At 45.5% G+C, this 27,623-nt stretch overlaps 1 protein-coding gene across 1 annotated transcript in view; it reads right to left on the reverse strand.

The window, feature by feature from the left end:
• The window catches only part of LOC309568022 (cell adhesion molecule CEACAM3-like), a 103,853-nt gene that overhangs the window by 71,259 nt on the left and 4,971 nt on the right, over positions 1–27,623 (reverse strand). Inside the window, exons 3-4 of the mRNA XM_082273596.1 lie at positions 23,923–24,048; positions 18,134–18,213 (exon numbers count right to left, since the gene is read on the reverse strand). Of these exons, the coding sequence (XP_082129722.1) occupies positions 18,134–18,213; positions 23,923–24,048 (206 nt within the window). The remainder of the gene's footprint in view (positions 1–18,133; positions 18,214–23,922; positions 24,049–27,623) is intronic.

The raw sequence follows: 27,623 nt of genomic DNA on the forward strand, positions 1-27,623 counted from the left end.
GTTCATCTCATACTTCTGAAGGTTTGAGGGTGCTGCCTGTTCCATACCCCCCCTACTCCTAGCCTTTTAGGGGTACAAACAATAGTAATTGGGGCCTAGTGTGGTTGTGTACGTGTGATATACATACACTTTTTTGGGATCATATTTTCTATTCCGCTATTTAATCAAAAACCTTTGGGGATCAGTTAAATTGGGGGATAGTCTGTGTTGGTACGTGTGAGAGAGATCCACCTTTCCAAGTTGTTGGGGTTCATCTCATACTTCTGAAGGTTTGAGGGTGCTGCCTGTTCCATACTCCCCCTACTCCTAGCCTTTTAGGGGTACAAACAATAGTAATTGGGGCCTAGTGTGGTTGTGTACGTGTGATATACATACACTTTTTTGGGATCATATTTTCTATTCCGCTATTTAATCAAAAACCTTTGGGGATCAGTTAAATTGGGGGATAGTCTGTGTTGGTACGTGTGAGAGAGATCCACCTTTCCAAGTTGTTGGGGTTCATCTCATACTTCTGAAGGTTTGAGGGTGCTGCCTGTTCCATACCCCCCCTACTCCTAGCCTTTTAGGGGTACAAACAATAGTAATTGGGGCCTAGTGTGGTTGTGTACGTGTGATATACATACACTTTTTTGGGATCATATTTTCTATTCCGCTATTTAATCAAAAACCTTTGGGGATCAGTTAAATTGGGGGATAGTCTGTGTTGGTACGTGTGAGAGAGATCCACCTTTCCAAGTTGTTGGGGTTCATCTCATACTTCTGAAGGTTTGAGGGTGCTGCCTGTTCCATACTCCCCCTACTCCTAGCCTTTTAGGGGTACAAACAATAGTAATTGGGGCCTAGTGTGGTTGTGTACGTGCGAGATACATACACTTTTTTTGATCATATTTCCTATTCCGCTATTCAATAAAAACCTTTGAGGATCAATTGAATTGCGGGATAGTCTGTGTCGGTACGTGTGAGAGAGATCCACCTTTCCAAGTTGTTGGGGTTCATCTCATACTTCTGAAGGTTTGAGGGTGCTGCCTGTTCCATACCCCCCCTACTCCTCATCTAGCCTTTTAGGGGTACAAACAATAGTAATTGGGGCCTAGTGTGGTTGTGTACGTGCGAGATACATACACTTTTTTTGATCATATTTCCTATTCCGCTATTCAATAAAAACCTTTGAGGATCAATTGAATTGCGGGATAGTCTGTGTCGGTACGTGTGAGAGAGATCCACCTTTCCAAGTTGTTGGGGTTCATCTCATACTTCTGAAGGTTTGAGGGTGCTGCCTGTTCCATACTCCCCCTACTCCTCATCTAGCCTTTTAGGGGTACAAACAATAGTAATTGGGGCCTAGTGTGGTTGTGTACGTGTGATATACATACACTTTTTTTGGATCATATTTTCTATTCCGCTATTCAATAAAAACCTTTCTAGGGCAAGATCTTAAATTACAGAAATATGAGGAGACCGTCAAATAAGGGCCGTGGCCTGGGTCGTGGTGCTGCTGGTAGAGCTCCTGTTGCAAGGAGAGGACATGGTCGATCTGTGCCAGCTACACGCACAAGTGAAACACCTTCCTCAAGTGTGAGTAGGCGACAGAACCTGCATCAGTATTTGGTAGGGCATCAAACGCCCCTAGAAGTGATGAGGCCAGAACAAGTTGAGGCGATAGTAGATTGGTTTGCTGCTGACAGTGCCTCCAGTTCCTTCACATTGTCTCCCACCCAGTCTACTGCAGAAAGGTCAGAGTTGGCACCTGCAGCCAATGTCCAACCGTCTTTCACCTCACCCCCTTGCAAATCAGGCCAGCAGTCTGAGCCCCAAGCCATACAGCAGTCTCTTATTCTTTTTGAGGACTCTGTCAGCAGGGTTTCCCAGGGCCATCCACCTAGCCCTGCCCCAGAAGTGGAAGAGATTGAGTGCAGCGATGCCCAACCACTTATTTCTCAAGATGAGTACATGCAAGGATCATCGCAGCACGTCTCCGATGATGACGAAACGCAGGTGCCAACTGCTGCGGCGTTCAGCATTGTGGAGACCGACAAGGAGGGCAGGGGTGAAGACTGGGTGGAAGATGATGTGGAGGACGATGAGGTCCTCGACCCCACATGGAATGAACGTCATGCAGGTGAACTGAGTAGTTTGGAGGAAGAGGCGGTGGTCGCACAGAGCCACCAGCACAGCAGAAGAGGGAGCAGGGTGCAGAAGCGGAGCGGCCGTGCCCTAGACACTACGCCCGCTACTGCCCAACGCAGCAAGGGAACGAGCGCACCAAAGTCAGCTCAAAGGAGTTCTCTAGCGTGGAAGTTCTTTAGAAAATGTGCTGATGACAGGACACGAGTGGTTTGCACCCTGTGCAATCAGAGCTTGAAGCGAGGCATGAACCTTCTCAACCTGAGCACAACCTGCATGATCAGGCATCTAAGTGCAAAGCACGAGCTGCAGTGGAGTACACACCTTCAAAACCAAGAAACGTCTCTGGCTCATCCTGCTTCCTCTTCTGCTGCAGTCTCGGCCGCTCCAGCCACATCTGTAGTGATACCGGCACCTGCCACCCCGCAAACAGACGATCTGTCAGCAACACCACCACCTGGGTCACCAACAACCATCTCCACAATGTCCCGTGGAAGCGTTCAGCTTTCCATCTCCCAAACACTTGAGAGGAAGAGGAAGTACCCCCCTACCCACCCGCGATCCCTGGCCCTGAATGCCAGCATTTCAAAATTATTGGCCTTTGAAATGCTGTCATTCCGTCTGGTGGAGACGCACAGTTTTAAAAACCTTATGTCGGTGGCTGTCCCACAGTACGTCGTGCCCAGCCGCCACTACTTTTCCAGGCAAGCCATCCCTTCCCTGCACAACCAAGTGGGGGAAAAAATCAGGTGTGCACTGCGCAACGCCATCTGTGCCAAGGTCCACCTAACTACGGATACGTGGACCAGTAAGCACGGTCAGGGGCGTTATATCTCCCTAACGGCACACTGGGTAAATGCAGTGGCGGATGGGCCTGAGGCGGATAGCAATTTGGCGCATGTCCTTCCACCACCGAGGATTGCAGGGCGCTTCAGTTTGCCTCCTGTTCCTAACTCCTCCTACTCCGCTTCCTCATCCTCTACCGCCTCCTCATCCGGACAGCGTAACACCTTCACCACCAACTTCAGCACGGCCAGGGGTAAACGACAGCAGGCAGTTTTACAACTTGCCTGTTTGGGGGACAAACCACACACCGCGCAGGAGTTGTGGAGGAGCATGGAACAGCAGACAAATGAGTGGTTGCTGCCAGCGAGCCTCAAGCCCGGCCTGGTGGTGTGCGATAACGGGCGAAATCTCATAGCAGCTCTGGGCCTAGCCGGTTTGACGCACATCCCTTGCCTGGCGCATGTGCTGAATTTGGTGGTGCAGAGGTTCCTTAAAAACTACCCCGATATGTCAGAGCTGCTGCAGAAAGTGCGGGCCGTTTGTGCGCACTTTCGGCGTTCTCACCCTGCTGCTGCTCGCCTGGCAGCGCTGCAGCGTAACTTCGGCCTTCCCGCTCACCGCCTCATATGTGACGTGCCCACAAGGTGGAACTCCACCTTGCACATGCTGGAAAGACTGTGCGAGCAGCAGCAGGCCATAGTGGAGTTTCAGCTGCAGCACGCACGCGTGAGTCGCTCTGCGGAACAGCACCACTTCACCACCAATAACTGGGCCTCCATGCGAGACCTGTGTGCCTTGTTGCGCTGTTTTGAGTACTCCACCAACATGGCCAGTGGCAATGACGCCGTTCTCAGCTTAACTATCCCACTTCTATGCCTCCTTGAAAAAACAATTCGGGCGATGATGGAAGAGGATGTGGCACAGGATGAGGAGGAGGAGGAGGATGAAGAGGTAACATTTCCAAGGCTTTCAGGGCAGTCATTCGCAAGGGGCTCCGAGGGTGGGTTCCTGCACACGCAAACGCCAGGGACGCAATTGTCCAGCAGGGGCACAGTTCTGGAGGATGAGGAGGATGAGGAGGAGGAGGAGCTGGAGGAGGAGATGGAACCATGTTCACAGCAGGGTGGCACCCAGGCCAGCTCATGGCCATCACTGGTGCGTGGCTGGGGGGATACAGAGGACACGGACCATACACCTCCCACAGAGGACAGCCTTTCGTTGCCTCTGGGCAGCCTGGCACACATGAGCGATTACATGCTGCAGTGTCTCCACAACGACCGCCGAGTTGCCCACATTCTAACTTGTGCTGATTACTGGGTGGCCACGCTGCTGGATCCCCGTTACAAGGACAACGTACCGTCCTTAATTCACTCACTGGAGCGCGATCGCAAGATGCGCGAGTACAAGCGCACGCTGGTAGACGCCATGCTGCTGGCATTCCCATCTGACAGCGGGGCCACAGTGGAAGCACAAGGCAGAGGAGGAGGAGGAGGAGGTCGCCAACGCAACCAGGGCACCGCCAGCACCTCAGAAGGCAGGGTTAGCATGGCCGAAATGTGGAAAAGCTTTGTCAGCACGCCACAACAAACAGCAGCACCAGCAGCTCAGATGGAACGTCTTAGCAGGAGGCAGCATTTTACCAACATGGTGGAGCAGTATGTGTGCACACGCCTACATGTAGTGAATGACGGGTCTGCCCCCTTCAACTTCTGGGTCTCCAAATTGGGCACATGGCCTGAGCTTGCCCTTTACGCCTTGGAGGTGCTGGCGTGCCCTGCAGCCAGTGTATTATCTGAACGGGTATTTAGCACGGCTGGGGGCGTTATAACAGACAAGCGCAGCCGCCTGTCCAGAGACAATGTGGACAAGCTCACGTTCATTAAAATGAACCAGGCATGGATCCCACGGGACTTTTCCGTACCTTATGCAGAATAGCAATGGATACCGACCTTACCCACCCATTGTTCCATTTTTGCTCTTTCTCACTCTTTTGGAGTGTACCCTCATTTAAAATTTGTGAAAAGAAGCAGTGTTGGCTACCTCGTCCTCCTCCTCAGGGCCAGATTAATGTAGGGGCTATTGGAGCTGCAGCTCCAGGCCCCTACCTTTTATATAGGCCCCGGGTTGACCATATTCACTGTTACCGCTCTTCTGTCACTTGTAAACACAGAAGTCTGGCTTCTATGCTCGCTTCCCCAGGCAGCACCCTCAGAACCTCCCCACACAGCGTGAAGGCCGGACAAGGAGGGACAGTTGGCGATGCATGGATGTGTTTATGGGCTTCAGAGACAGCATCCCATGTTGAATTAGGCATGCATGGCTGCACCCTTCCTCCTCTGGGTGCATGGCAAGGCACGGCCCTAAGGCCCTTCAAAATCCTCAGCACCAAGCCCATGATGCTGTTAATCCGGCCCTGGTCCTCCTCCACCGCCGCTTCCACCTACACCGCCCATAGGTGTGCGCAGCCTATTGCATTAAGGTGTGCACCCCAAAGTTGAAATACACATGCATGTGTTTGCCAGCAGGGAGAGTAATGTATCGGGGCCATGTACCTGTAGGCAAGGAGAAATAGAGCAGAGCAGGTCCCAGGGAGATCTTTCCCATCTCCTCACTGGCAATGCTATGTGCCCTAGGTGATTAGGGTGTGCCCAGGCACACCCAGCACACCCTGTGCGCACGCCTATGTCACCGCCACATCCACCACCACCTCAACCTCCCTCCTACTCCATATGGGCCTCGTCCTTCAGAGATGAAGAAGAACATTGTTTTATTTTTCTGTTTTTTTTTGTTGTTTTAAGTTATTTCCCTATCCACATTTGTTTGCAGAGCACTTGCCATGCTCTTAATTACGTTTTGCTGCCATTTGCAGCACTCTAGCCCTTTCCTTTGGTGTTTTAGAGCCATTTTAGTGCCTTAAAGTTCGGGTCCCCATTGACTTCAATGGGGTTCGGTGTCCGGGAAAAGTTCGGTAAAAGTCCGGGACACGGACCCGGACTTTTTTTTAAAGTTCGGCCGAACCCGTCGAACACGGACATCTAGGTGTCCGCTCAACCCTATTCACAATACGTGTGGCATCCAACACAGAAATAAATGACAAGAAGGTGCACAATGATTTGGAAACCAACAACTGAGGTGACACTTTACATTTTGAACCTTCACATCAATCTCATCCCTCAAGGAGCTTACCTCATCTAATTCTACAGAGCTTTACAGAGCCCTTACCTCTACACTCTGAGTTACACATTCTGTGCATTATACACTACTGACCCCTGCACTTTGCATTTTTCATGCTCCTGACCCCTGCACTCTGTGCATTATACACTACTAACCCCTGCACTCTGTGCATTATACACCACTTACCCCCGCACTCTGTGCATTATACACTACTGACCCCTGCACTCCACATTATACACCACTTACCCCTGCACTCTGTGTGTTATACACTACTGACCCCTGCACTCTGTGCATTATACACTACTGACCCCTGCACTCTGTGAATTTTGCCCTACTGACCACTGCACTCTGTGTATTTCATGCACCTGACCCCTGAACTTTGTGCATTATACACTACTGACCTCTGCACTCTGTGCATTATACACTACTTACCCCTGCACTCTGTGCATTATACACTACTGACTCCTGCACTCCATGCATTATACAATACTGAGCCCTGTACTTTGTGAATTTTACATTACTGACCCCTGCACTCTGTGCATTATACAGTACTGACTCCGACACTCTGTGCATTATACACTGCTGACCCCTGCACACTGTGCATTATACACTACTGAGCCCTGCACTCTGTGAATTATACACTACTGACTCCTGCATTCTGTGTATTTCATTCTCCATAGCTCCTGCACTCTGTGCATTATACACTACTGACCCCTGAACTCTGTGTATTTTATGCTCCTGATCCCTGCACTCTGTGAATTACACACTACTGACTCCTGCACTCTGTTTATTTCATGCACCTGACCCATGAACTTTGTGCATTATACACTACTGACCTCTGCACTCTGTGCATTATACACTACTTACCCCTGCACTCTGTGCATTATACACTACTGACTCCTGCACTCCATGCATTATACACTACTGAGCCCTGTACTTTGTGAATTTTACATTACTGACCCCTGCACTCTGTGCATTATACAGTACTGACTCCGGCACTCTGTGCATTATACACTGCTGACCCCTGCACACTGGGCATTATACACTACTGAGCCCTGCACTCTGTGAATTATACACTACTGACTCCTGCATTCTGTGTATTTCATTCTCCATAGCCCCTGCACTCTGTGCATTATACACTACTGACCCCTGAACTCTGTGTATTTTATGCTCCTGATCCCTGCACTCTGTGAATTACACACTACTGACTCCTGCACTCTGTTAATTTCATGTTCCTGACCCCTGCACTCTGTACATTATACACTACTGACCCCTGCACTCTGTGTATTTTATGCTCCTGACCCCTACACTCTGTGCATTATACACTACTGTCCCCTGCATTCTGTGTGTTTCATGCTCCTGACCCGTGCACTCTGTGCATTATACACTACTGACCCCTGCACTCTGTACATTATACACTACTGACTCCTGCACTCTGTGTATTTTATGCTCCTGACCCCTGCACTATGTGTATTTAATGCTCCTGACCCCTGTACTCTGTGCATTATACACTGCTGACCCCTGCACACTGTGCATTATACACTACTGAGCCCTGCACTCTGTGAATTATACACTACTGACTCCTGCATTCTGTGTATTTCATTCTCCATAGCCCCTGCACTCTGTGCATTATACACTACTGACCCCTGAACTCTGTGTATTTTATGCTCCTGATCCCTGCACTCTGTGAATTACACACTACTGACTCCTGCACTCTGTTTATTTCATGTTCCTGACCCCTGCACTCTGTACATTATACACTACTGACCCCTGCACTCTGTGTATTTTATGCTCCTGACCCCTACACTCTGTGCATTATACACTACTGTCCCCTGCATTCTGTGTGTTTCATGCTCCTGACCCGTGCACTCTGTGCATTATACACTACTGACCCCTGCACTCTGTACATTATACACTACTGACTCCTGCACTCTGTGTATTTTATGCTCCTGACCCCTGCACTATGTGTATTTAATGCTCCTGACCCCTGTACTCTGTGCATTATACACTGCTGACCCCTGCACTCTGTATATTTCATGCTACTGACCCCTGCACTGCGTGCATTACGTACTCCTGACTCCCACAAAGCCCACAGTGAAATTCATATCTATTCTTAAAGAGCTACAATCCATTTCCCCTACAACAGTCAATAACATATTCCAGGGCCAACTCCTAGGTAGAAGCCTTGCAAATCAGCAGTATGTTTTTGAATGTGTTTGAATCCAGCTCCCAGCACTACAAAGTAACAGCCAAAAATATTGGTGAAATTTTCTATTGGGGAAATAAAATTCTACTTAGTTGGTCACTGACTTTTCTGTGGTATTTAAATTACCTGTAGCACCCTCTCTTAGGTTTGAGACATTTCTTTTTTTGGGCCTTCTGTACTCATAGCATTAGCAATTTATTTTTCCGGTCTGGTCAAGTCTACCTAAACCTGGGGGCTGATTGTTCCTACCTGCCTCTGGAAGAAGCTTTAACAAAGAGTGGGAGGATCATTCTTTGGGAGATGAGTATTTATTTGACATAAGCTAATGCCTGGGAAGGGTACCCAGAAGGTGGCTGGGTAGAAAATAAATGTTTAGAACGACTTGTTCTGAGCTCTCTCCCAGAGCGCTCCCCTCCCTTATGAGGCAGCTTATGATACTGAACATCTACTGCCGTTAGGCCTCAGCATGTGCTTGGCCGGGGGCTGGAAAGACATCTGCTGGAGGACACTACCTAGTGAAGCTAGGCTGAAGAAGGACCCCCTTTCACTTATTGGGAGCTTTCTCTGGACATTGTGAGAAGGACTCTTGACCTAGAGTTTCAGGTACCTCCGCTTTGAGGGTTAGATGCCAGGGATTGCTGCAAGGACTGTAACTGCTTTTATAAAGTCTCAAATGGACTGGCTGCCCCCTCTACCTTCAGCTATATTTAGGGCTTTTGTTGAAAGATGCCTGCCCTCCTATACCTAATTGAGATTTTGGAGCATCCTGCACAATCATCCCTCTCTAGGTCCTGCAATAATATTTCACAAAGACACCCCTAGACTGAGCCTGTGTTTGTCAGTGTGCTTTGAAACTGGTAGAGACAACCTCTGAACAGGTAAGGGAGACCTGGTCTATTTCCAGCAGCCCCTCTGGGGCTGAGAGCTACATACTGACAACTATATTGCTTGTGGCCTCATTTATTGAATGCTACACTATACTATATATTTCCAGAACAGTGAATAGTGTATGACCAGGCCTGGTCTGTATTTATAGAACAGTGAATAGTGTAGGGTCAGGTCTGGTTTGCATTGAACATGTACAAATGTTGCAGGCCGAGAATGGTTTAAAGATTTATGGAGAGTTTTATTGTGGAAATTTTATTAATATTTGTGTGGACATTTTCCAGGAAGTGTTTTATTTAAATTGCCATTATGTCTCCCAGTGTCAGTTTACCGGTAATCACTATGCACAGCGATTATGGCATTTAACTGGCATTGAGGAAAGACCTGTAGTTATGCAAACCTTCCATTAAATGGAGACTGCATACCACTCCCCTGATCTCCCAAGCAGCGGGCACTTTGAGCGGCTACCGCTGGAGAGAACGCCGATCCGGATCTATGGCAGTGCATTGCAAACTCCACTGCGCAAATGTATATCAGCCAGCCGGGGCCCCGGTATTCACTGGCAGAGTTTGTGATGTGGAATTAATATCTGCCCTTTTACTGGAATAATGGCTGGTAGCTTTCTATTATGCTTGATCTGCATGATTGAAATAATCCTGCTATTTTCTTTGCAGATATCGTCCCATTTACTGGAATAGTAGCATAATCACTATCAAATATGGTTTTTATGAACTATATTACATAGGATTCAATCTAACAGGTTATGACAGGAGTGCATGCTTACGAATTGGCGTGGCCGAGTCCATGAAAATCCACGATAGTGTTTGGCAGCTATTTTTAGTAATAGTGCTTTGTTTCGCTTTCTCTTGACAGTTGGAACCCCATGCACACGGTCAGGTTTGTCCGTAAACATACACTCCCCTTTCCTATTGTACTTTTGAAAGTATACATGTCTGTGCTGGGTTGTGTTGTGTACCTCCCCTGTAAACCCCTTTTGTTCTCTGACTATAAAATAAACAAGAGCGCTAGGCAGGACTGTTTCTATGGACATCAACCGTGACACAGCTTATTGCCTGTTTTCTCTCTTTGTCGCCGGGCTCTTGGATTTCTTTGAACTTTTAAGTACAAAGGAATTAATGGCGCTTAATATCCACAAGTGCGCTTTTCAGAGCAGCAAAGTTTTCAACGCACCAAGCAAATTTCTATGCTCCAAACTCCATTAATTTCCATAACAGTTTCATGGTGGAAAGGATGTCCTCATGGTGATTGGGAATCATATGTATTATGTATTGTGTGAGTATGTTATATTTGAGAAATGCTGGAGGGAAACCTAAAGACAAATATACAAACATTAAAAATATTGCATATACATTATTGAATGGCGTTATGTATTAATATAAAACAAACTAACAGGGGTTGTAACACTTCCGTGCATTATCAAAAAAAATAAAAAATGGCTTTAGATATCTATTTCCTGATGTCTGGGTAGTATGAACCTGGAAGCGCACAGCTCTGAGAACCTCTGGGTTCAGAACTGTCAATCTCTGGCCACTCTGACTGAAGAAGAAGCTAATTAAGCACAATCCATGCTTGATCAGCTTCAGCAGTATGCAGGGGTGACATCATGGGTCTAATGGACCACTTACGTCTCCTAAAAGAACCGGTAACCTGCGCTGTACTATAACATAAGTCACTTGTAAGCCTCCTTGGGATAATAAAATGAATTAAAAAATAACCCTACAATACAATTAATAAATAAATGAACACAAACTTGTGCATCGGGAACACATGAGTGCAAAAATGACAGTTGTGCCACACAAATTGGATATCATCACACACACACCATAGTGAGAGCTATACTTCTAAGGCCATCATTTATCTAAAGTTGATGATCTGTAAAAGTGTCACCTATGGATACTTTTGCTTATCAATATTATGCCATTTTACGCTGACATGAAGTTTTGAGAATTGTCATTATTGGCATATTTGAAATCTATTTGCTCTACATAACCTCATTTTTGACATCTTATCATTAATTCGTGGGTTATTATGTGTGTACAGTAAAATTAATTTGAGTGTATTTTTTTTACTAAAAATATAGATTTGATAAAACAGTAGCGTAAGTATTATTTGACTTAAAAAAATGCATCCATCACCATTTTTTCTACAGGGTCTATTTCCAGAAAATATATAATATATTGAGGTTTTAGGTGGATTTTCATGTAAATAAAATGTAAATTTTAGTATGTGTGTAGAAAGTGTAAAAAATGGTTCAGGCGGTGAAAGTATTAGGGATGAAAAAGAGGGAAATGATCATGGAAATGAGTGGCTGATATGCAATAACTAGACAGATTAAAAGAACATGTTGTTACCTTCAGTATTTTCCAGCAGCAGACCCCATGATACTGTATATGGATTGATCCTTGTGTGTTAGATACTAATTGTGGAAAGAAAATAAGTCAGCTTGGTTGGAATATTATTTTTACTTTGGATAGAGTAAGGGAAGGATATAACTCCCGTCAGTTTTTCGTGTTTTTTTTTTTTCTTTTGTCATTTGTGTTCTATTGGGGAGATTTCCCTTGATTTCCTGTCCCATAGTCAAAACAAGAAGTGAGAGGATACCTCTTAAAAGCAAGGGAATCCTGGTGTGTCACCAGGGTCATGAGAATTTTGAGGTTTTTTTTTTCTTTCACTTTCAATGGTAATGGTAAACAGGACAAATAAAGAGAGTGAATCTCCCTAACGGAGGACCAGACAGCAAAAGAAAAACTGACAAGGGTTCTAATCCCTCTCCACTCTATCCATAACTTAAAGCGGAGTTCCGGGCACAAAATTCAATTTCTAATAATTACTGCATTGTATTCCTTACCCTCCGCTGAGTCAGAATTGGATATTCCCATAGTTTTTTTTTTTCACTTACCTGTTTACAGAGGTTTGTATACTCACCTTTCAAAGGACTTCCTCCCTCCTGCGCCTCAGCTCTCCTCGTCACTTCCGTGCCGCAATGCGTCCTGGGAGCTCTTCCTCAGCGCTCCCATGATGCACTTTGCAGTCACATGGGCGGCCGACCACTGTTCTCATTTCTTGACTCACAGGCCTACGCCCACTGGAATCAGGAAGAAGGGAAGACATTTCCCCACAACGGACTCGGCAATCCACAACAAAGATGGCGCCGCACATGAGAAATTAGATTTTATTCTTGCAAACTCATTATTTCACCATTCTAACCAGGATTAGCGGATGTATCGATGTGTAAGGGTGATTGTTAGGGGGAGATTGAAAAAAAAAAATGATTCTGTGCCCGGAACTCCGCTTTAAAACAAAGGTTTGCTTTTAGTTACGTTTTAAGTATAAGTAAAATATTAATATACAGTACCTTGTTACAATTAGTGTAGTGTTCTGCCAAAAAAGTTAGGTTAATTTAGTTCTTGGCTCCACTGTACTCAGTGGAGTGGTTACCTGTTTTTCTGGTCTGGTCAGGTTTTACTAAGGTCAGTGGTTGATTCTTGATTGCTCCTGTCTGCTTCTGGAGGAAAGTTCCAGAAATTAAAATGGAAAAGTCAACCACTAATTAATAGACCCCGGTCAATCCCTAGGAAAGGGGTTGCCCAGAAGGTGGCTGAGGTGGTGATACATATTTGGGGAGGCCTGGGAAGAGTGTTCTTCTTCCTCTGCTAGGAGAGTTTCGCTTCTCCTGGGGCTGCTCCCCTGGGAGACAACTAGTGTGAGACAAAAGCAGTAGTTTGGGCCTCAGCAGATGCAGGGGCTGGGGACCTGGAGAAGATTGCTAAAGAACTTTTTTATTGGAGGGCATCATTCTCAAGTTCTGGTCTGGAGAAGAATTTTTGCCTCCCTCACTGAAGAGGGACATTGTGAGTAGGACCTGAATGTTTGACTCTCGAGTGTACCTGCTGCTACTGTATGGACTGGGACTGCTTTTATAGAGACCTAGAGCATAGTTGCCAACATTTGAAAAAAAATTCAAGGGACACTTTGCAGCACAGCTATCAATTACTTACCACACCCACTTCCCTGAAGCCCCACCCACTCCACATAATTAATCTCCGCCTACTTATCATCAGATTATAGGGTCTATTCAATAAAGAGAGAATTACAGGAAATTGAAAAGAGAATTTTAAACTTGAGGCCAAAGTAGTAGAGTTGGAATTATTCCCCCATTCAGCTGCTCTACTTCTGTCTAAAGTTTAAAATTCTCATCACAATTCCCTGCAATTCTAATTTGTCAAATGTCCTCAGGTGTGACCATACAAAAAATGTAATATGTAAATATAAATAAAGTGAAAAGTGTAAATAAGTACATTAAGTAAGTGCAAAGTGTAAATAAGTACAATGCCGGGACAATGTAAATTACCTGGGACAGGCTCCTATTTGCTGGGACTGTCCCGGCAAAAACGGGACAGTTGGCAAGTATGCTAGAGTTACTGGTCATCACCTCCAGTCAAGGCTGCTAGAGGATTTGTGCTAATAAGTTTGTCCTCTTCGTGATCTCTGATATTGTTTTGGAGTTTCTTGAACCTCCAAATCCCATCCTGTATAACTTTCTGCAAGAAAATCGCTGCATGGATTTACCACTGCAGCATCCTGCTAACAGTGCAGCATACCCAGGACACCAAGAGTTATTTTACATGCACTGTGATAGTAGCTACAAACCAATGTCAATGCAAATACCAAGCATACAGATTCATGTTAACAATAAAATATGTACACTATTAATATTTACCGTATAGTGAGATTCTTGACTAATTTCCCCCTGCACAAAGAAAACGCATATATTACATCATATAAACAAATCGTACCAGTAGTAAACTCTTAGTCATTAGAGATTAGTGAAACAATGCACTAGGCTGGATTTCAGATATCTTTTTTACCCAATCCTATGATATATTGTAATTAAAAAAAATAGTTGTACAGATATCAGAATAATTCATGCATGCTGAACAAATTGTCACTTTAATATTTGTGAAGAGATTAATGCCTCTACCTTCAGCCACATTTAGTGGCAAAAATGTGGTATAATTTATAAAACATCTCAATGAGAAAACTATACTGCAATTTGGACACTAGATGGAGGTAAAGAAGCATTAACCACTTAAAAGAGAAGTATAGGTCTGTGATCCATAGGCAAAGTATAGCCAAACGAGCTTTGGCTATACTTCTCCTTTAAAGACCGAGTCTTTTTCTGACTGACACTTGTTGTTTACTAAATAAGTTAATTATTTTTTGCTAGAAAATTACCCCCACACATTTTATATATATATATAGATAGATAGATAGATAGATAGATAGATAGATAGATAGATAGATAGATAGATAGATAGATAGATAGATAGATAGATAGATAGATAGATAGATAGATAGATAGAGATATAGTTATATACATATATATTGTTTTTTTTAGCAGAGACTCTGGAGAATAAAAAGGTGGTTGTTGTAATATTTTATGTCACATGGTATTTGGCGCAGCGGTCTTTTAAACGCACTTTTTTAGGAAAAAATACACTTCTATGAATCTAAAAAACAACTAAACAGAAGTTAGCCCAATTTTTTTTGTATATTGTGAAAGATGTGGTGTAGTGAGGCGCTACTACCCTAGCTGAGTAATGATTGTTTAGAGTCTTTTAGTACAGACCCAGAAAAAAAAAATCAATTTCCAGTTATAATTCATTATTTTTTTTTCTGGGTCTGTACTAAAAGACTCTAAAAAATCCTAACTCAGCAAGGGTAGTAGCGCCTCACTACACCACATTTCCTAATTTAAGCATTCACTTAAATTGACGGTGAAATTACCCCAATCTTTTACATTTTAAGGGTAGGCGCGGCATTTGCTATATACAATATTGTGAAAGATGATGTTATGTCGGGTAAATAGTTACCTGTTACGCTTTCAAATTGCACACACTTGTGGAATGGCGGCAAACTACTGAACTTAAAAATCTCCATAGGTGACGTTTAAAATTTTTTAATGGTAACCACTTTAGAGTTACAGTGGGGGTCTTTTGCTAAAATTATTGCTGTTGCTCTAACGATCGCGGCAAAACCTCACATGTGTGGTTTTAACACTGTGTACATTTGCGGGCAGTGCAACTTACGTATGAGCTTTCTTCGGGGACGCGGGCATTTAAAAAAAAAAAAAAATCTTATTTTTTTTCCTGTGCACTTCAAAGTATTTAAAACGCCAAATTCTGCACTTTTGATTACTTTGGATTTTTTTTTAAATCGGCGCTGTTGGCTGCCGAGTAAACCGGAAATTATGTCTCTTCTGGGTTACTACATCGGAGACTCGATCAAAGTTGATTCCGGCTTTGATCGGGTCTCTGGTCAGTCGGGGGACATGCCGGTGGAATAGGAGAGCCCCGGCGGAGCGGCAGAAGACAGTGGGTCCCCTCCCACTGCTTATGGTAACGATCGAGCGGCTAATTAGCCGCATCGGTTGTTAGCACATAAAAAGTCAACCGTCCTTTCTAAAAAAACGGTACCAGGCTGATGCCTCTAGCTGTAGGCACCTCCCCGGTACAACAACTTTCTCAAAATCATGTACAGGTACATGATTTTGCGGGAAGTGGTTAACCATTTGCCGACCGCATACTGTATATATACGGCGGCAGAGTGGCTCTCCCAGGCAAAACCACGTATGGATACGTCATTTGCCTGGGAGGAGCTAGGGGGCGAGCATGCGCCGCCGGCGGCATGCTCCTGCCCCCACTTTTCAGCGGGGAAGCCGATGCTTGTATCAGGTGGCTCCGATAAAATGTCAGTTAGGGGTCCGATCTGTCCGCCGCAATGTAGCAGTCCCGCAAAAAATCGCCGCCATTACTAGTTAAAAAAAAAAAACAATAAAAATGACATAAATCTTTCCAGTAGTTAGTAGACCCGATAACTTTTGCGCAAACCAATCAAAATGCGCTTATTGCAATTTTTTTACCAAGAATATGTAGCGGAAAACAAATTGGCCTAAAATGTAAAAAAATAATAATTTTTTAATTTTTTTGTGAAAAAAAAATATAGCAGAAAGTGAAAAATATTGTTTTTTTTTTCCAGAATTGTCGCTCTTTTTTTGTTTATAGCGCAAAAAATAAAAATCGCACAGGTGATCAAATACAACTGAAAGAAAGCTCTATTTGTGAGAAAAAAAGGACATCAATTTTATTTGGGTACAATTGTCTGTTAAAGTAACGCAGTGCCGAATCGCAAAATAGGGCCTGGTCATTTAGGGGGCAAATCCTTCCGGTCCTACAGTGGTTACAGGAGAAGTATGACCAGAGTTATTTTGGCTATACTTCTGCTGTGGGTCACAGAAGTGCAGTTAGATAAGCACTTTTGTGAACTGTTTCCAACCAACAGTTGGCTAAAGCCCCCTGTAGGCTGATGTCAAAGACCTGGACCAGGCTTTGAAAAGACCTGGACTGGCAGCTGGCTCAGCCTCTCAGCAAGCTGCTGAGAACCTGAACCAGCTGCTTCCGCCCCCTCCACAGCCCAGCACTCCAGTGAGCACTGGAGGGGCAGAGCAGAGAACCAGAGACTAACAGTCACCAGCTCTCTGCAGGCTTAGGGCTAAGAGCTGAGCGATCAGTGGTGTTTGATCGCTCAATCTTAGAGGCAGCAGGAGACAGCTACAGCTGGGATCGATGTTGCAGCCATCTAGGCAAGTCAATTTTTTTAAATGATTCCCATACTTCTTTTTTAATCTTTTAAAAAAATGATGAGTGCACAAATGCTTCTGAAATTCGTCCAATTCATATTTTTGAAATAATGTATGACATTCGTATAGTAAGCATATTGGCCCCCTACTATGGTGATACCTATTTCCCATTTATCACTGGGCATGGACGGTGCCCAAAGAACTCTTCCCATTTCAAACACAAGCCTGGTCCTAATGAATATTGTTGTTTTTTTGTTTTTTGTTTCGCATTCCTGTTTTGTGCATGCCTTTAGCTATTATCTGCCAGGATAACCAGGTAAAGAAGTCCTTTACACCTTTTATGGTCACTAGCGATGACCTTCAGGTTTGTACTGAACCAGAATTCGGTCTGAACTTTGCCTATTCAGCATATGGGCAAACTAAAGAGGATGTTCACCTGACGCTGAGCACGACCTCCAGCTGTAGCGGGAAGTGATACATTTAGTAGCTTTATTACTAGTACTATCATTGCATACTTCCAAAGCAATCTAATACCGGCATTTCTTTATTAGATGCAGTAAGGAGCCTGTAGTTATGTTCCAGTATCACAAACAGATGTGTTCCAGTATAGTTAGATTACGAAATAAAGCAATCAAGGTGAACTAATACCACTTCCCTTTTTTTTATGTGTTGTCATCTTTTATTGAGAAACTTCCTTAGTGGCAAATGCTGTGAAATTGTATCTATGAATCTCTTTGATTCTCATGGGGATTTATTTTAGGAACTGGAGATTCAGATTCTAGGGATTTCCATGGTCCAGGTCCATTACTCTAATCTACTCTTTCATCTATTCATAAAATGTTGTAATAGGAGATGAGCGTTTCTTTTGATCGCCCCCCTTGATTGTTTTTGCAAAATTGTCAGATTGTGAGTTTTTGTAATGCTAAATAATGCTAAAGAATACCAGGCAAGCAACTAAATACATAGATGAAATATATACAAGAGAGATTTTACTTGCCAAAGGATTTATTTTTCACCCTATCAAAGGCTAAGATTTATACAGGTCTGACACAATGCATTAATTCTTTTTCCATTATAAACATTTTTAGTTTTATTATGCTTGAAGGGAAGGTACAAATAAAATAGGGGTATGTATCCTCCCTATGCTGTGGGGACACCAGCATTGTTTCAATAAGGGTTAAATTTTTTTTTTTTTTTTGAAGAAGAAGAAAATAATGATAATTTAATGAATTTAATGAATATAATAATAATAATAATAATAATAATAATAATAATAATAATAATAATGCATCTATTACCTGAGTTCCTGGCAAAGTCATTTCGGAGTTGTATTGTTCAGGAACATCTGCATTCTCATACACTGAACTACTTGGAGTTTCTAAAAAGAAAGGGCTATTTAAGTGGTGTAAAAGAATTGTTCTACAAATAATGAGTTTTAAAAATAATTATAAATCAGATAAAATCAAAAATACAATTATTAAGATCATATAATAAAATCAAATCATAAAATTAATAAAGCTAACACCATAAATATAATCCACATATGCACACATATTGGAAATAGGCCCGGGTGCTCAGCAAACCATTAAGTGCATACAATCCAAATGGGAAAGCAGCCGTCACAGGTTTGTATGGCCCCCACGTGCTTGCTTGTATGCATGCCTGACAACGTCGGGACATGCTCTTAATGAGACAACGGATTGTGTCCTGGGGTATATCCTCCCAGATCTGGACCATCACTGAGTTCTAAACAGACTGAGGTGCAACCTTGAGGCGTCGTATGGACCGAAACATAATGTCCCAGAGGTGTTCTATTGGATTTAGGTCAAGCGAGCATGGGGGCCATTCAATAGTATCAATTTGTTCATCCTCCAGGAACTGGCTGCATACTAAAGCCACATAAAGCCAAGCATTGCCATGCATCAGGAGGAACCCAGGATCCGCTACACCAGCATAGTCTTTGACAATGGGTCCAAGGATTTCTTCCTGGTTTCTAATGGCAGTAAGGGTGCCATTGTCTAGCCTGTAGAGGTCTGTGCATCCCTCCATGGATATGACTCCAAGGACCATAACTGACCCACCACCAAACTGGTCATGCTGAATGATGTTACAGGCAGCATAATGTTCTCCATGGCTTCTCCAGACCCTTTGACATCTGTCACATGTGCTCAGGGTGAACCTACTCTCATCTGTGAAAAGCACAGGGCACCAATGGAAGACCTGCCAATTCTGGTGTTCAATGACAAATGCCAGTCAAAATCCACGGTGCTGGGCAGTGAGTGCAGGGCCCACTAGAGGATGTCGGGCCCTCAGGCCACCCTCATGAGTTCAGTTTCTGATTGTTTGGTCAGAGACATTCACATTCAGTGGCGGCTGGTGCTCAAAATTTTTGGGGGGGGCGCAAAAACAAAAATGTAATAGGTATTGCTTCGCGGCAAAAAACGCGGTAAAAAAATTGCATGACTTTGAGGTCATGGTACAGGCATGGCACATGTGATGGTATAGGCATGGCACAGATGGTACAGGCATGGCACAGGTGATGGTAAGGTCATGGCACAGGTGGTGGAATAGGCATGGCACAGATGGTACAGGCATGGCACAGGTGGTGGAATAGGCATGGCACAGGTGATGGAATAGGCATGGCACAGATGGTACAGGCATGGCGCAGGTGGTGGAATAGGCATGGCACAGGCATGGCACAGGTGATGGAATAGGCATGGCACAGATGGTACAGGCATGGCACAGGTGGTGGAATAGGCATGGCACAGGCATGGCGCAGGTGGTGGAATAGGCATGGCACAGATGGTACAGGCATGGCACAGGTGGTGGAATAGGCATGGCACAGATGGTACAGGCATGGCACAGGTGGTGGAATAGGCATGGCGCAGATGGTACAGGCATGGCGCAGGTGATGGAATAGGCATGGCACAGATGTTACAGGCATGGCACAGGTGATGGAATAGGCATGGCAAAGGTGATGGTAAGGTCATGGCACAGGTGGTGGAATAGGCATGGCACAGATGGTACAGGCATGGTGCAGGTGATTGAATAGGCATGGCACAGGTGGTGGAATAGGCATGGCACAGGTGATGGTAAGGTCATGGCACAGGTTGTGGAATAGGCATGGCACAGATGGTACAGGCATGGCACAGGTGATGGTAAGGTCATGGCACAGGTGATGGTAAGGTCATGGCACAGGTGGTGGAATAGGCATGGCACAGATGGTACAGGCATGGCGCAGGTGGTGGAATAGGCATGGCACAGGCATGGCACAGGTGATGGAATAGGCATGGCATAGATGGTACAGGCATGGCGCAGGTGGTGGAATAGGCATGGCACAGGCATGGCGCAGGTGGTGGAATAGGCATGGCACAGATGGTACAGGCATGGCACAGGTGGTGGAATAGGCATGGCACAGGTGATGGTAAGGTCATGGCACAGGTGGTGGAATAGGCATGGCACAGATGGTACAGGCATGGCACAGGTGATGGTAAGGTCATGGCACGGGTGATGGTAAGGTCATGGCACAGGTGGTGGAATAGGCATGGCACAGATGGTACAGGCATGGCGCAGGTGGTGGAATAGGCATGGCACAGGCATGGCACAGGTGATGGAATAGGCATGGCACAGATGGTACAGGCATGGCGCAGGTGGTGGAATAGGCATGGCACAGGCATGGCGCAGGTGGTGGAATAGGCATGGCACAGATGGTACAGGCATGGCACAGGTGGTGGAATAGGCATGGCGCAGATGGTACAGGCATGGTGCAGGTGATGGAATAGGCATGGCACAGATGGTACAGGCATGGCACAGGTGATGGAATAGGCATGGCACAGGTGATGGTAAGGTCATGGCACAGGTGGTGGAATAGGCATGGCACAGATGGTACAGGCATGGCGCAGGTGGTGGAATAGGCATGGCACAGGCATGGCACAGGTGATGGAATAGGCATGGCACAGATGGTACAGGCATGGCGCAGGTGGTGGAATAGGCATGGCACAGGCGGTAGAATAAGCATGGCACAGATGGTACAGGCATGGCACAGGTGGTGGAATAGGCATGGCACAGGCATGCCACAGGTGATGGAATAGGCATGGCACAGATGGTACAGGCATGGCGCAGGTGGTGGAATAGGCATGGCACAGGCATGGCGCAGGTGGTGGAAAAGGCATGGCACAGATGGTACAGGCATGGCACAGGTGGTGTAATAGGCATGGCGCAGGTGATGGAATAGGCATGGCACAGATGGTACAGGCATGGCACAGGTGATGGAATAGGCATGGCACAGGTGATGGTAAGGTCATGTCACAGGTGGTGGAATAGGCATGGCACAGATGGTACAGGCATGGCGCAGGTGGTGGAATAGGCATGGCACAGGCATGGCACAGGTGATGGAATAGGCATGGCACAGATGGTACAGGCATGGCACAGGTGGTGGAATAGGCATGGCACAGGCGGTGGAATAGGCATGGCACAGATGGTACAGGCATGGCACAGGTGGTGGAATAGGCATGGCACAGGTGATGGAATAGGCATGGCACAGATGGTACAGGCATGGCGCAGGTGGTGGAATAGGCATGGCACAGGCGGTAGAATAAGCATGGCACAGATGGTACAGGCATGGCACAGGTGGTGGAATAGGCATGGCACAGGCATGCCACAGGTGATGGAATAGGCATGGCACAGATGGTACAGGCATGGCGCAGGTGGTGGAATAGGCATGGCACAGGCATGGCGCAGGTGGTGGAAAAGGCATGGCACAGATGGTACAGGCATGGCACAGGTGGTGTAATAGGCATGGCGCAGGTGATGGAATAGGCATGGCACAGATGGTACAGGCATGGCACAGGTGATGGAATAGGCATGGCACAGGTGATGGTAAGGTCATGTCACAGGTGGTGGAATAGGCATGGCACAGATGGTACAGGCATGGCGCAGGTGGTGGAATAGGCATGGCACAGGCATGGCACAGGTGATGGAATAGGCATGGCACAGATGGTACAGGCATGGCACAGGTGGTGGAATAGGCATGGCACAGGCGGTGGAATAGGCATGGCACAGATGGTACAGGCATGGCACAGGTGGTGGAATAGGCATGGCACAGGTGATGGAATAGGCATGGCACAGATGGTACCGGCATGGCGCAGGTGGTGGAATAGGCATGGCACAGGCATGGCGCAGGTGGTGGAATAGGCATGGCACAGATGGTACAGGCATGGCACAGGTGGTGGAATAGGCATGGCGCAGATGGTACAGGCATGGCGCAGGTGATGGAATAGGCATGGCACAGATGGTACAGGCATGGCACAGGTGATGGAATAGGCATGGCACAGGTGATGGTAAGGTCATGGCACAGGTGGTGGAATAGGCATGGCACAGATGGTACAGGCATGGCACAGGTGATGGTAAGGTCATGGCACAGGTGATGGTAAGGTCATGGCACAGGTGGTGGAATAGGCATGGCACAGATGGTACAGGCATGGCGCAGGTGGTGGAATAGGCATGGCACAGGCATGGCGCAGGTGGTGGAATAGGCATGGCACAGGCATGGCGCAGGTGGTGGAATAGGCATGGCACAGGCATGGCGCAGGTGGTGGAATAGGCACTTACCTGGCGACGGCTCGGCTCCCGGCGGCGGCTTCTCCCCTCCTCGCGACTCCGACGTCCGTCCTCTTCTGCTCGGCTCCCGGCGGCGGCTTCTCCCCTCCTCGCGACTCCTCTTCTTCGCGGGCTGCGGCGGGAAAGTGACCGGGCGGTGACGGTGAGTGACTGATGCACGCACCGGCACCGCCCCCAACGAGGTCACCATGGATGTCCTGAATCATGATTGGTCCAGGCTGGAGTCTGGACCAATCATGATCCTAGACATCACAAAAGGGGGTGGTGTAGCGCATTGCTCTGCGCTACAGTTACGCCCCAGAAGGCCGCCAATTGGCGCCTCTGCTGGTGGAAAACCCCACCCCCATCGGCACCAATGCAGCGGACGCCAAAAGGGGGGTGGTGTAGCGCAGAGCTCTGCGCTACAGTTACGCCCCAGAATGCCGTCTATCGGCACCTCTGCGGGTGGAAAACCCCACCCCCATAGGCACCAATGAGACGGGCGCCCCTTGTGGGCAAAAAAATTTTTTTTTCTTTTTCTTTTTTTTTGGGGGGGGGGGGGGGGCGGCGCCCCTGCGCCCCCTATGGGCCGGCCGCCACTGTTCACATTAGTGGCCTGCTGGAGGTAATTTTGTAGGGCTCTGGCAGTGCTCATCCTGTTCCTCCGTACACAAAGAAAGTGATATCAGTCTTGCTGATGGGTTAAGGACCTTCTATGGCTCCCTCCAGCTCACCCAGAGTAACTGCATGTCTCCTGGATTATCCTCCATGCCCTTGAGACTGTGCAGGGAGACACAGCAACCCTTCTGGCAATGGCAAGTATTGATATGCCATCTTGGAGGAGTTGGGCTGCCTGTGCAAACTCTATAGGGTCCAGGTATCGCCTCATGCTACCAGTAGTATCACTGATCCTAGCCAAATGCAAAACTAGTGAAAAACAGTCAGAAAAAATGAGTAGGGAAAAAAATGTCAGTGGACTCCACATGTAAAACCATTCCTGTTTTGGGGTTGCCTTATTGTTGCCCATCTAGTGCACCTGTTGTTATTTAATTACCACGAAAGCAGCTGAAACTAAATAACAAACCCCTCTGCTACTTAACTGACCAGATCAATATCCCAGGAGTTTAATTGACTTGATGCTGTACTCCGATTAAAAAGTGTTCCTTTAATTTTTTTGCGCAGTGTATAGAGAACATCTGGGTTTACTGTATATGTCTAAGGCTGATCTACATTAAGTTAAAATCATAATAAATAAAGACAGATGCTGTTGCTCCAAAAAAAAAATTCTGTGTACCTTGCAGCTATAGTCAAACCCAGATTTTAACTGAACATATTGTAGATCTCCTTCACTGGAAAACCTGGCTAATTACTTTCTTTTCATTCTGTCTTTATTGAAGGGTTTTACATAGGCAATGCTAATCTGAGCAAAAATATGGTTAAAGAAACACATGATGAACGTTACTCAAACACAGAATGAATAATACTATACTTTTTGCCTTTAGAACGAAGTACACAATGACTTCAAGGATGAGTATCCCAAACACCGTGCCGATCACAATTCCGGCAATTTCCCCACCACCCAGTCCACTTCCAGAGGTCTGGCATGGCATTGTAGCTGTGGGACAAAATAGGACAGATAGAGGGAAATAACAAGAGAAAATATTGAATTATAATGTTTTCAAAGCATTTAAAGGTCAATGAACAAAAAACATGAATTACTTGTTTCCAAACCCAAATGTTTGAACCAAAGATGTTGTTACCTGCATGTTCTATAGTGTCAAAAAGTTTTTTTTTTTCTATGTCCTGATTTCAGTGAAGTCCTTCCAGCATAGTTTATCAACACACAAATCCATTCCCAAGGTGACAAAGCTATAACATTGTAACACTTCTAAATTGTACAAGTAGCCCTGCCCACACAAGGATACATTGATAAATTCTATCAGGGCCAGATTACCGTAGGGGCTATTGGAGCTGCAGCTCCAGGCCCCTACCTTTTATATAGGCCCCGGGTTGGCCATATTCACTGTTACCGCTCTTCTGTCACTTGTAAACACAGAAGTCTGGCTTCTATGCTCGCTTCCCCAGGCAGCACCCTCAGAACCTCCCCACACAGCACGAAGGCCGGACAAGGAGGGACAGTTGCCGATGCATGGATGTGTTTATGGGCTTCAGAGACAGCATCCCATGTTGAATTAGGCATGCATGGCTGCACCCTTCCTCCTCTGGGTGCATGCCAAGGCACGGCCCTTAAGGCCCTTCAAAATCCTCAGCACCAAGCCCATGATGCTCTTAATCCGGCCCTGAATTCTATTGCACCAATTCATGTAGTGTGGGTGGAGGCAGGTTAAGCATATTACCAAAATGGGGTAGAGTGATTAGTGTGAATAAGTCCCAACAGGTATATTTATTAACTACTTCAATACAGGGCACTTCCACCCCTTCCTGCCCAGGCCAATTTTCAGCTTTCAGCACTGTCACACTTTGAATGACAATTGTGCGGTCATGCTACACTGTACCCATATGACATGTTTATAATTTTTTTCCACACAAATAGAGCTTTCTTTTGGAGGTATTTACGTAAGAAGTTTTTTACTTCTTACAAAAAAAGAGAAAAAAAGACAGAACATTTTGAAAAAAAAAAAAAGTTTTTCTTATTTTCTGTGAGTAAATTTTGAAAATAAATAATTTTTCTCCTTCACTGATGTGCGCTGATGAGGCGGCACTGATGGGCACGTATAGGCTGCACTGATCAGCACTGATGAAGTGGCACTTATGGGCACTGATGCGGTGGCACTGATGAGGGGATACTAATATGCTGCGCTGATGGGCACTGATAGGTGGCACTGATAGGCAGCACTGATGGGCAGCACTTGTGAGCACTGATGGGTGGCACTGATGGACACTGATGGGCAGCACCATCAGTGTCCACAATCAGTGCCCATAGTGCTGCCAGTCAGTTCCTAGATGAGCAGGCACTGATGGGCACTGACTGGCAACATTATGGGTACTGATTGTGGGTACTGATGGTGGGCACTGATTGGCAGTTTTTCACTTTTTTGGAATCAGGGCACTGATGATCAGTGCCCTTATTACCTGTCCTGGTCTCCTCTGTGAGGAGGAGCCGCTGATCGACTCTCCTCGACTCACACTCTGACAGTGTGAGGCGAGGAAAGCCGATAAACGGCTCTTCCTCATTTACATGTGACACAGCCGATCACATGGGTAAAGAGCCATGTCATTGGCTCTTTACCAAGATCGGGGTCGCGCCGTGTCCTAGTAACATGGCGCAGCCACAATCGCCGTACTGCGCGCCCCCAGGGGCACGCGAGAGAGGCTGTTCTGGTGCGCCCTCATATGACAGTGTCCCAGAACAATAGCCGCACCACTCCGCCGTCATTTGACGGTGGGCGGGCAGCAAGTGGTTAAGTAGTCTGAGCAACTTATTCAGTGAAAAGTTAATATATATTTGTCCAGATGAAAGTTGATGGAATTCTTCCTCCACAGGTGAGGGGGCAATACAACTAGTGAGACATTATTTACCTTAATGCAGGGAATGCATTAAAGTGTTACTTAACCCACAACAGTAAAATCACTCTGTATATACAGTAAAGCATGCTTGTTATACTCACTGTGGAACCTAAGGGGTTAATCCTCTGCATTGTGTAAAAAGACTGTTTGATCATGTAGGCACAGATTCTCCTCTTCCTCCTCTGACTCCAGAACATGTCCAGATAAGACAGAGCCCTTGTAGTCAGGCTGCACATGCTCAGTTTGGTGTGTATTGCTAGAGAGGTTTTTTTTTTCTTGGGAGAGTGCATGTGATCAGCACAGGGCCAATCAGCACTGTCCAGACAGAGGGTCAGGGATCCTGCAGCCTCATAGGACAACTCAGTGCAGTATGAAAACTCCTTCTACAAGTTTCACTAGGAACTGATAGAAATCACAAGACTTCTTTATACTGCTGAGAAAAGATATGTAACTATTTATATTTATTAAAATAATTGCATTTCCGTGTTCTGTGTATTTTGGGAGACCAGATATACTGAATGCAGGCTCCTGGGCAGAGTTGTATAAAGTACTCAAAACCCATACTTGAGTAGAAGTGGAAGTCCTCGATCAAAAAGTGACTTGAGTAGAAGTGGAAGTGCTCAATCAAAAAGTGACTTGAGTAGAAGTACTAAAGTATTCAACATTTTTTGTACTTAAGTATTGCAAGTAGTTTTTTAAAAAATTTTGCTACTCAAGTACTGAAAGTAAAAGTACAATTACTGTGTTATGTAGTTATTAAAGAAAGAAGTCAAAAGTTTATTAAAGTTAAAGTTATTAAAGAAAGAAGTCAAAAGAAGTCAAAAGTACACATGACATTATACACATTTTTTTGAGCTTCATGAAACCTGCCATCTACTGTTCTGGCAGTGGTAATTTTTATAATTGTAACGAGTAACTATGCAGCACAAAAAAAATATCAGAGTAGAAGTATTGAAATCATTTAAAAAATGTAGTGAAGTAAAAGTGGAAGTAGGAGAAAAAAATTCTACTCTAGGAAAGTACAAATACCGCCTTTCGGTACTTAAGTACAGTAGTGAAGTAGTTCTACTTAGTTACTATACATCTCTGCTCCTGGGTTTAGTAACACTTTAAAGTAAAAACAAGTTTAGCCTTTAGAACCACTTTAAATAACTTGTCCACAGCAAAATATAACATAACACCTAAAAATAAATCTTTACTTGCCAAAGCTGCTGCAACGCAGCATCTCTCTGCAGAACCACAAGCTCTGGATTCCCCAAGGTTTGGCAGATTTTAGTGGCACTTGTGAAGACAATTGTCCTGAAAGAGTGATCAGAGCCTCTGATTCTCCAGAGCCCCGATCACCCTTCTCTAGCCAAACTGGCTTTTTCAGGGCTTCTCTCATATTATCCAACCAATCCAATACCAATTGTATTGACATATTGAAAACAATAGTCATGCTGTGGTATTTTTCATACTGCAGAATTTTGTATTACCTACTTCTAAACCTCCGCACACTGCGTTTTTTAGTCCTAAACTCACAACTTTGCAATACCTCCGACCCCTGCACTCTGTATTACTTACTCCTGATCCCTGGAATCTGCAATACTTACTCCTAACCTCTGAACTATGTGCTAAATTACTACTGATCTCTGGAATTATGAAACCTTCTGTGTGCTTAAG

The sequence above is a fragment of the Pelophylax lessonae genome, assembly GCF_965119305.1.
Source record: "Pelophylax lessonae genome assembly, chromosome: 12".
Lineage (NCBI taxonomy): Eukaryota > Metazoa > Chordata > Amphibia > Anura > Ranidae > Pelophylax > Pelophylax lessonae.